General features: G+C 32.5%; 1 protein-coding gene across 3 annotated transcripts in view; it reads right to left on the bottom strand.

Moving 5' to 3' along the window:
* Positions 1-11,049, bottom strand: part of Vav (Vav guanine nucleotide exchange factor) — a 34,017-nt gene that overhangs the window by 6,099 nt on the left and 16,869 nt on the right. For all 3 annotated transcript variants that reach the window (XM_074125006.1, XM_074125007.1, XM_074125009.1), the window contains exons 12-18: positions 9,934-10,051; positions 9,699-9,851; positions 9,460-9,530; positions 7,960-8,091; positions 6,936-7,085; positions 6,316-6,484; positions 2,107-4,709 (exon numbers count right to left, since the gene is read on the bottom strand). In XM_074125006.1, coding sequence (XP_073981107.1) covers positions 4,641-4,709; positions 6,316-6,484; positions 6,936-7,085; positions 7,960-8,091; positions 9,460-9,530; positions 9,699-9,851; positions 9,934-10,051 — 862 coding nt within the window. In that variant the 3' untranslated portion in view covers positions 2,107-4,640. The remainder of the gene's footprint in view (positions 1-2,106; positions 4,710-6,315; positions 6,485-6,935; positions 7,086-7,959; positions 8,092-9,459; positions 9,531-9,698; positions 9,852-9,933; positions 10,052-11,049) is intronic.

Below are 11,049 nucleotides of genomic sequence, written 5' to 3'. Positions count from 1 at the left end.
AAAGACACGATTACTCACACATAATTCTGGAATAAACTACGAGGGTCGTTTGAAAAGTCCGTGCAAAGTCAGAGAGATAGCACCACTGGCGCGTATCGAGGTTATGTTTAGTTAGTAGCATCTCTTGGAAGAACACCCATCAAGTATCAGCCAGATCGGTCTATTTCTTTGTGTTTGGCATTCGTTTGAATCGAGGAAGTCGAGTGATTTTCAAAAAATGGACGAAAAAGAATTTCGTGTGTTGATTATACACTACTTTATGAAAGGCAAAACGCCTCAGGAGACTAAAGAGAAGCTTGATAAACATTATGGTGACTCTGACACCTTCGATTAGAACAGTTTATAAGTGGTTTCAAAATTTTCGGAGTGGCCATATGAGCACAAGTGACGCTGAACGTTCCGGACGCCCTGTTGAGGTTACTACTCCAGAAATCATTGATAAAATCCATGATATGGTGATGGATGACAGAAAAGTGAAGGTGCGTGAGATTGCTAGTGCCGTGGGCATCTCGAATGAACGGGTACATAATATTTTGCATCTACATTTGGACATGGATCAACATGGACAGATGGGTGCCGCGATTGCTCACGCTTGACCAAAAACGAAATCGTGTGAAGTGTTGCAAGGACGGTTTGCAGCTGTTCCAGAAGAATCCGCAGGACTTTAAGCGTCGTTTCGTCACTGTGGATGAAACATGGATACATCACTACACTCCTGAGACTAAAGAACAATCTAAACAATGGGTTACCAAGGGGGAATCTGCGCCAAAAAAGGCGAAGACCGTTCCTTCGGCCGGAAAAATTATGGCGACTGTCTTTTGGGATTCGCAAGGAATAATCCTCATCGACTATCTGGAAAAGAGTAAAACTATTACAGGTGCATATTATTCATCGTTATTGGACCGTTTGAAAACCGAGCTGCAAGAAAAACGCCCACGATTGGCCCACAAAAAAGTCCTTTTCCATCACGACAACGCACCAGCTCACGCCTCAGCAGTTGTGGTCGCAAAATTAATGGAAATAGGGTTCCAACTCGTTTCACATCCCCCCTATTCGCCAGACTTGGCTCCCTCGGAGTACTATTTGTTCCCCAATATGAAGAAATGGCTGGCGGGAAAAAGATTTTATTCAAACGAGGAGGTGATTGCAGAAACGAATGGCTATTTTTCAGACTTGGACAAATCCTATTATTCGGAAGGGATCAACAAACTAGAGCAGCGTTGGACGAAGTGTATAAGCCTAAAAGGAGACTATGTTGAAAAATAAAAAAGGGTTACCCCAAAAAATTAAGTAGTTTTTATTTTTGCACGGACTTTTCAAACGACCCTCGTAAATGAATGTGGTTGAAATAATTGAGTTGATATGCAGTATTAAACAAATTCTCAACAATTTGAAATTGTTTTGTAAAAAAATCGAATTAAATCTTCAAAAATACTTCATTTTATTATCAATTAGGCTTATTGGTTTAACAAATAAAATGTTTGAATTTTAAATATCCCATGTTTTCCTCAACTTCAACCGTTATTCTGCGAAAGTGGATCATTACTTATTCGATTCAAAGGGAAAGATTAATCACTACAAAAAAAAAGGTTCTAGATAATGATGTAATACTTTAAAAGAACTAAATAATGGATACATTACCTGAAGTATCGTGTTGAAATCATAATTTAAAAAAGATTAGTTTGTCTAAATAATGTATTAAAGCTACAATTCACGCACGTTTCATGATAAATATTTCAATAAAATTAACTTAAAAAAAAAAGTTGGAAGTACTACTTCTTCAGGGCTAAGGAAAAGATTATTAGAAATACGAGTTTAGTGTATATCTGCATATAAAATAATAGATAAGCAACCAGACCAGCAGTTCCACTGGCAGTAGTGGTAGGTACATTTCCTTGGCTTCTTTATTCTCCAAAATGGAATGGACGAGAACCATTAATATTAAACAACATAATGCTGGATGTAAAGAAGGGACAGTAAAGGTAATCACTTCACATGAAAGCTGAGAATTGCTGGGCCCAAGCAGGTAAAGGGTTAAAAATTTCATGGAGAAAAATACTGGAAATTGATAAAGAAAACTTCATTAATAATTTTAACTGTACTCACCTTGTTGAAGACTGCAGAAATCAGAACATAATTCTGACAAAGTAAATCTTTTATCAAGTAGTTTAAGCATACATGTACGTAGCTACCAAATTTAACCAATCTGTATTCAATTTTCTTTAAAAAAGTTTAATTTGGTTCAAAATGATTTAGCATTTCCACTTCATTAATGTTCCCACCACTTACTATTATGCTCTTTACTTTTACACCGCAAACTTGCTGGCTAACTAACTAATACATTTTGTGTATACGTGTAATTCAAAATGTCTAAAAATCATACTTTTTTTTCAAAAAAAAAATGAAACCAAGTAATTATTAAAGAGTTCTGTACACTTAGTTTATTTCTAATAGTTAAAATTCTAAAGTTAGAGTTGTATTTCGTTCGGGGCAGATATAGAAGTTAAGAACGACCCGATAACACAATTCCAACAGCAAATCTGATAGCTTTAAAAACATCCACCTTTATCATACTTAGCAATAAAGTACAAAAATAAGGATCGATGAAGCCTCACAGCCATTTACAAATGCAGAATGCTGAAGTGTGCAGGTGGAATTAGACCTGGTTACTATGACAAGGACTCGTTCTGTGGAACTGAAGTTGATAGTGTTCATCTCTGTCGGCTAGATTCCGTGAACTCAAAAGGATTTAAATCGTTCCGGATTCAATTCGACATTATTACATGAGGTTTAACCAATAAAATGTTGGGATTGGAACCGGAGTTGTTTAATCGTTCCAAACCCTCTGCTCCTTGTATTGAATCAGATTGTTCTTCAGATTTCACTTCTACAGATTATTATGCAATATTATCCTTTACCTAATATGTATGATAACCGAGTTTTAAGGATAGGTAATACTAGTAATGAGAATCCTCCATTTAACTCTAACATACATATATTATCATTTCTTCATTTACTTATGAGGACAAAAATATTAAATACGACAAAATGAATAGTATAAAACGAAAATTTAGGAAATGAATGTCTATTATTAGGAAGGATGTTCTTTCTTTAACTAGGATACCGTGGTTAAAGGTAAACGAAATACTGAAATGAAACAATTTAAGTAAAAACTTACCTCGATTTGTTTCACCTTAACAAATTTTAGCACGCTATAACAATAATAAATAGAAACTTCTTTTTTTCCTATAGATATGTTAAAAATAGGTGCTTTCTATATTAAACCGAATGCACCGAATACTTATAGTTCCTTATCATTTAAGGTGTTATAAAATAAATTCTTAAAAGATGAGAGTTTTTATTTAAGATTAAACATTTATTTATTTTTTTTAAGTGCGCCTTATTTTATTTGCAGTACGAAACAAGGCAGATCGTTTTATGATATATTAGTCACCTTTGTGGAAATCAATTAATTTCTAATCTCCCCATAAAATAAATTTTGCAACAAAAGAATACATTAATTCATGGAACAGCTAAAGTAAAAAAGTTTCGAATTAAAGAAGTACTACTAAAGCAAGAGTTTATGAAAGCATTAAAAGAGATACTCCAGAGTCCCCTGGCTTCCCTTCATTAATGAGGTCTTCTTGGAGGGTTATTGATTTTCCCAAAAGGAAGAATCTTTAAAGATTTTTCTGGGTTCCCACTACTCACTCTAAAAATTCTATTAAAGGTGGAATTGTTCTATTACTTTAGTAAGGTTATTCAGTTTGTTTTAGAACTTAAAAATATTACCAAACTAATTTCATTCTTTGTTTGCGATAAATGTCCTAAACATATTGGTCGTTGATCTAACCTAGGAAAATGAAACTTATATGTTCTTATATTTTTATGTGGGTTTCTAAATCTGATGGAGGCATTAGGGGCCAATGATGGGAATGTATCAATAATTGTTTTCACTTAGGAAACAAATATATTTATTAGATAAAATTTGGACAGAGAGAGAAATTTCTTTCATACAAGAAAGAGATAAACGTATGTGTGAGTTATGTGTATATATTGTATCTATATATTATCAGCTCAACTAAATAAGTTATCTAAACGTACGCACCAAATTATCCTAATAAAATTTTTCTGACAACATTCTGCAATCTGTGTGATGTACTGAAAAATATGTCTCGCAAAAAAAAAAGTTAAGAAAATATTCCTAATATTATAAGAAAATTTAAATTAAACACGCTATTTACAATTCAAAATTCTACACTTAATTTTTACTGTGGCACTTGAATTTTTAAAACAACAAAAATAATTATAAGAAAATTTAAAATTGCCATACTTAAAAAGACTCTAATTTTATCACAGATTGTAGCAAGAATATAACATAGACTATTTAGTTTTGCATTTTTATAAATCAAATAGTATAGACAACAAAACTGTTATGAAAAGTAACATTAAAAAAAAAAAAAAAAAAAAAAAAAAACGCTCTTTTATACACATACACACACATAGATAGTATGTATGTATGCATTCAGTGGTAACTATAAATTAAAAAGAATCCAAGCTCCAGCAGACACCTTTTTTTTGGAATATGCGAGAGTTCTGATTTATAAATAAAAAGAACCGGAATTCTGGAGTAAAATATTTCAGTCAATTGCTGGTATATGAATATTATCGGAGATTTCTTTGACATATACCTTAGGGAAGAACCCAATCTGCAACAAAAAAAAAGTAAATTATTAATGGAAAACTCTCAGGCACTAAATAAATAGATTTTAAGAGAAGGAAATCTGATAGAAGTGAAAGTTACAGCTAATTTAGTTATTTCTCTTAATGAGAGTAAAAAATTAATCGCCAGTAATCATCAAACATATATATTCAAGTTATAGGCGTTACGGTTGCCTTGGAATTGGTGGCGCGGCCAGAAAAGCTAAGTTGGATTGTGGTACTGGGGTTTGATTCCTAGTCCTGACCTTGATAAGAGAAAAATATGTCAAGTAAGTTGGCTATCCGCCTCCTCCATTTAAAACAATCCTGCCTGAGATAATATAGGCATAGGCATTACTAGCTTACATTCAAGTTATTGTGCCTAAGCTTATTTTATTACTTCGGAACATCGTACGTGGCAAAATAGTTTGGGCATTTTAAACCCATATTATGAATTTTCATCAATATACGAGCACACGAATCGGTAGAAGGAACAAGCAACCACTTGTGTAGATTCCTGTTTGAAATGCCGAACTTGTCTAAAAAAATGAATTTTGTCAGAAAAGCGAACAACAAAATCTCCAGGTTTTCATATTGCTCCCGCAGTAAGAGTTATTAAAAAACGTCAGAGGGAAAGGGAGAGAAAGACGTTTTTATCTTAAAACAATAATTTATTTATACAAAAAAGATCATCAGGCAGAATACATATTAATTTTTTTTGGAAACGGAACATAACTTAAAATGTTCCAGGCCAGGAATTTATAACGTTTAAAATCATTTCTTGAACCCCGATTTCTCGAATAGATTTTTATGAAAGACTGCTGCTTCATCCAATTCTATGATCACCCAATATAACCCAACATTCTAATAATCAGACATCTATTTAACAGTTCGTTAATTTTATATAATTATTTATATTTGTTTTAAAACAAGTTAGTTACTATCTATTTTAGTACACTTTTAATAAAAACAAATATTGGTTTTTCTCACAGTCAAATGTCTGCAATTCTAGATTTTTTTCTTCCTAGAAGCTTCTTACAGGCGATAGAAAGTGTCTGAAACAGGGAACTCTGTCTAGAGGCCGGCATTGCACTGAAAAAAGCTCCGGGCGCTAATGACCGCAGTTATTGAAGCGCCTTAATTAAAAAATTAAATTAAAAAAGGGGCAATTATAACGGTTTGGAGAAAGGTTAGTCGACATCAGCTGTTTAAAAAAAAGTATTAATTTTTTTCTTTTTATACATTTTTCTCAAGGTTTTTTTTTTTTGCAATGGTCGCCCAATATTATACGTATTACAGTAATTTAACCTGACAAGGCTCTTTAAATTGCAACATTGCAGTTCTTTAACAATCATAACAAAACTAATTTTCTAGGAAGTTTCAAACAGAGGTTTTAGTAAGTAAGTGCCTTTTGGTACACGAAGTTTAATAAATATTTTGCATCGTTTTCAAGAAAATAAAAATCGCTTTAATAAAATGCAATTTCGGGTAACATGATTTTCCTAGCACCTTAGAATCAAAAGCAAAACTAAGTGCACCTAGTTCTTATTACGCGTTTTCACGCAGAAAATATTAAGTCTAGTTAATAAAATATTTAATACGAAACAACATTACCCTATCTTGAATCATCCCCTTCCACCAGCCTTTGTGATCGCCTTCCTTGCTCAACACAATTACTTGGCAACCTTGCTTCAAAGGGAGCTGATTGGATTCTACAGGATTGAAATCAAATTCAGCCACCGCTACAATTCTTCGGTAAGGCCACTTTAAACGTATGTCCAATCTGCAAAAATAATAAATAAAATTACTAATTTAAAAATAACCAACTTCTTCGTGAGTAGAATTTAATCACGCAAAAAGAGATTACATTATCATATTATTTACACGTAATTATTATTATTAACATTATTCTGTTGGTAAAACCAAACATTATACCGAAACGATACTTTAGAAAAAAGACTTACTACCCAATCCTTTTCTGAACTTTACTTGCACGTATGCAAGCTATAGTCTTTCAGGTAGAGCTGGTAGTTGCTATATTTATTTATTATTGACATCATGGGATAAACGATAATTAATTCTAGTGTAGCCATAAAATCCCTCAAAATGAATGAACTGTAGACGATAATTCTATTTTATGAAAAAGCTTAATATTTTAGCAGCCAGCGATAACAAAATTCATTTATTAATGAAATTCAAATTTACTAAGAAAGTTTCTGCAAAAATATTCTTACCCTATAAAGTTTTCTCCTAAACTGGTATGCTCATAGCAAGATATTAGGTCAACAAGTGATCTGAAGAATCTTGATTCTGACAAATAATATTCCGGCGTGCCATCCAAATCTCTCTCGTAAACTTTCATATGTTTGACTTTATCATCGGCCCTTAACAAAAACATTTAGAGTAGCAATTCATCAATTGATAACAAAAATCGAAAAATTAGTTCATGATTATATGATGTAAAATAATCAGATATAGGGCCAACATATAGAGTTAGAATATGTTCTTGGGCTAAATTTTGGGCTCACTGTGCCCCCCCCCCCATAAGACCAACGCTTGCTCGCCGGGGCAGAGACGAGTGAAGACTCTCGATTCCCAGTTCGGCTCCGCGTTATTATAGTTGCCAAACCTTATTAAATAAGACATTTTCTATTCAGATGTTCCGCAGATAGTGCTATATAGACGCTCCCTCAAACAAGGAAGGCCCTGTAACTGGGTAAGAATTCTTTCTCAGCTCGAATTTCGTTCTGCCAAGAACTTAGTTTGAGCGAGACCTCAAAGGTTAGGCCTCTCCCAGAAATTCCTGGAGTGCCTCTCATGATTATTTAAATGCCACACCGTCACCGCCAATTTTAGCAATTAGCAGGCTCTAACAACAAATAGAAATTTGAGGATATTTTCAAGATTCGTTAAGAGAAGAAATAGAATTCTTCCAAGGGCATGATCTAAGCCCCTCTCCCTATTTATAATTCAATTTTTGTCATTAAATAAAAACTCTTTCTCACTAAATTTCCTTCAACAGAGACTTCAATAGAGACTTTATCATCTGAGGCTCAGAAAGGGGTGTTAGATAAGAAGATAAGTAATTTAGATCAGGGATGAGATTTATATAGTTAGTTCCACAGAGTTAAGGCTTACTCTGCTTAGCAAAGCAAGTGGAAAGACATGATTGTGATCAATGAATATTATTATTATCAGAAAAGCCCTCGAATTAGATTTTGTAAAAATGTATATTCCAACCGAAGTATAAAATCTTACTTCAGGCTAAGAGCGTACACAGTTTCATTTGGATGCGTTGCACCTTGAGGCCTAATCCTTAACAAGTATGTTCCATCGGCTTGACGTTCTAATAGCTGGCTGGCTCTTTCTCTTCCCATTTCACCAACAAACCTGTGTAAAGATGCAATATTAATTCTTTAGAACATCAAAGGTCCTTTTACGTCAGGTCCATTTTAAAAAGCTGTTGATTTTCGTAGAGTTAGACTGGAATAAGTTGCGACTAGGGATAGAACGTGAGTTAATGGGTGAACAAAAACAAACTGCTAGAGTTGATGAAGTGGCAGTAATAACTGGAGCGACGCCAGTTATCTAGCGTCCTCTTCAAGTAATCCGTATATTCTAGGTCATATGGCATATGGTTAATCAGAGAAAAACTGCACAATAGGGCAATCTAAGGCAATCTAAATTTCCTTCAAAATAGACCAAAAACTATTGAGAAAAAAAAGATTAGATAGGAAAAGAGCAAGTAATTTAGATCAGGATAGGGATTTAAACATTTCTGCACCATGAGCAACATGAGAAAAACAGAGAATATTTAATTTATAGCAATCTGTCCCATTTGAAGAGTTAAAGCAAAGATAAGCTTGCTTTGTATAATTATAACAAACCTACCTAATAATACAGACAATTTTTACTTGGTAATTTTAACTTTTTTAATAAGTTTAAATAATGTGAAAGACATTGTCTTTATTCATGTTTCACTTGGTTTTAATTGATATTGCTTGTTCTGATATGATTTTTTTTTTCTTAAAGCAATTTTGCAGAATATTCCACGCAATCAGTGTTTCTTGTGTTAATTTTAAGTTTATTACAGAAAAAAAAAAACTCATTACAATTTATTTTTTATTTAGAACGTCAACAACTGCGATCATTGGCGCACCAAGTCATCAGTGCACTGCCGAACACTCCAGAACACTGAAGAGTGTTCTTTATTTATTATTACAATTAATTACTTAAAAAAAATAACTCGAGAAATCGTTTTTAACTCGAGCTGTTAGTGTTTTCGTCATAGAGGAGCGCGATGGACGAAGCGTACTTCATACAGCCCATTATTCTTGGCTCAAAAACTATGAATTATAAATGGATAGCTTGAACAGTAAATGAGTGAAGAAAACGAAATGCTCGCAAGAACTATGGAAGCTATGGTTATGGAAATACAAGAACCTCATAAAAGAGCTAAATGGCTAATTGTATATCTGGTCAAAATGTAAATTTTACAAAAAAGGCAACGTTACACGTGTGCTTCCGCTCCCGTCTGAACTCTTAATTTGTTTGGACGTTAAGCCCAACCAGTCACAAATAAACTTTAATTTTTTTACTCTTTACATAAAGAGTATTGTATTCTAAAACTTTATTGATGAACATTTTAAACTTCATCAATAAAAGCTGAAGTGAAAGTTTAATTTTCCGTTTTTTTACTAAGTTACTTTTGATAAAGTTATCTTTTGAAGCATCATTCTTTACAATAGATTTCCTCACCAAAGATGTTGGCCTAGAGCACAGTGATCCGTCCATGTCCTGGAATCAATACCTCCGGAACCAGGCCGTGGCTGGAAGGTAAACAAGAAAAGTAGAAAACTAATAAATATCACAGAAGCTAATAAATAAATAATATTATTTAAAAAACCTCTTTATGCACGAAATGATATTGCTTCAACAATAAAAATTACCTAATATACTAATTACCTAAGCGGCTAATTAAACTTCTGGATATTTACCAAAACAGGATGTGGAAGACTAAGATCTGAATCATGGCGGGAAGATACTGGCGGTCTTGGAGGTAATTCAGGTGGTTGTTTAGTTCCACATCGTCCTGAATACGCAATGCAAACTTTATGAGCAGCAGTGTTACACTTTTCACATCTGTAACCCTGAAAGTAAATTTTCTTTTCATTTATTTTTTTTTATTAAACAAAATTCGACATTAAAAAAAAAATAAATCTATTATTTAACCTGGAAAATCCTTCCTTTTAGAAATTTGCTGCATTGTTTGCATATAGTTGTTTTTTCGAAAGTGTGCATTGAAAATTTGTGATCCGTACTTCTACAACCTGCAGGTTCTATGTTGTCACTAACAATGACAAAACAATTAAATAAAAATATGACTGAAAATAAATATAGTTGAAATGTTTGCTAATCAAGCAAAGAACAACATTTAATGAGAACAACATAAAAACAAGCACTATTGGTATACCTCAACATTTTCTTATTATGAGATTAGATTTTGAGAGACCAAGAAAATGGTAAGAGAAGAATTTGTGTTACAAAAAAAAAATTCTGAAAGGATAAATTTAGTTTAGGAAAAAGAAGAATGGATAAAAACAGAAGTATGTCCTATTCCAGATTCCAGATTAATATTAATCCGAAAAATTTTAGTAGAACAAACAGGCTATTCAACTTGTAACCACAAAATAACTATCAATTCAGTAGCAACACAAAAATACTACATCTACAACTGGGTGTATTTCATACATTACATATTCACGAATGACTAATTGATTCGCTTAATTCCAATATATTATAATATAATATATAAATGTTCAATAAATTCAGTAAGTAACAATATGTGTGCCAAATGACAAATTAAACAGTACTAAAGATGCAAATATAAAGTCAACAAAATACAGCAAATATACAAATACATAAAATAGTAAAATAAAAAATTGTATATTGCAACAAATCAAAAAGTAAACTAGCAGCAACTTTGCGTTTTCAGTTTAAAATGAAAATGATGAAGACTATATATAACCAACTTAGTATTAAAAAAAACTTTTTATTAAAAAGTTAAGGCTGTTTTCCTGATTAGATTTATTTATTAATTTTTATTTTATTAAATCAATAAAATGATACAAAATTTTAGTTTATTGGTAAATTTGTTAAGTTTGTCTATATTATTCTTGTTAATTTTCCCCCGCCTTATTTGCCTTTTTATCATAAATTCTTCTATATAAACTTTTTTTGATTTAATTTATGGAAATTAAGTTGGCCAATATCATCTAAATTTGACCCATTTGTGGATCACGATGCTTAAAAATACTGATAGCGGACTTTTTTCTCCACTACTGCTGC

This window comes from Rhodnius prolixus, unplaced genomic scaffold, assembly GCF_049639745.1.
Source record: "Rhodnius prolixus isolate KJV_2025 unplaced genomic scaffold, Rpr scaffold_3, whole genome shotgun sequence".
NCBI lineage: Eukaryota > Metazoa > Arthropoda > Insecta > Hemiptera > Reduviidae > Rhodnius > Rhodnius prolixus.
This window is presented reverse-complemented; position numbering and strand designations above follow the sequence as displayed.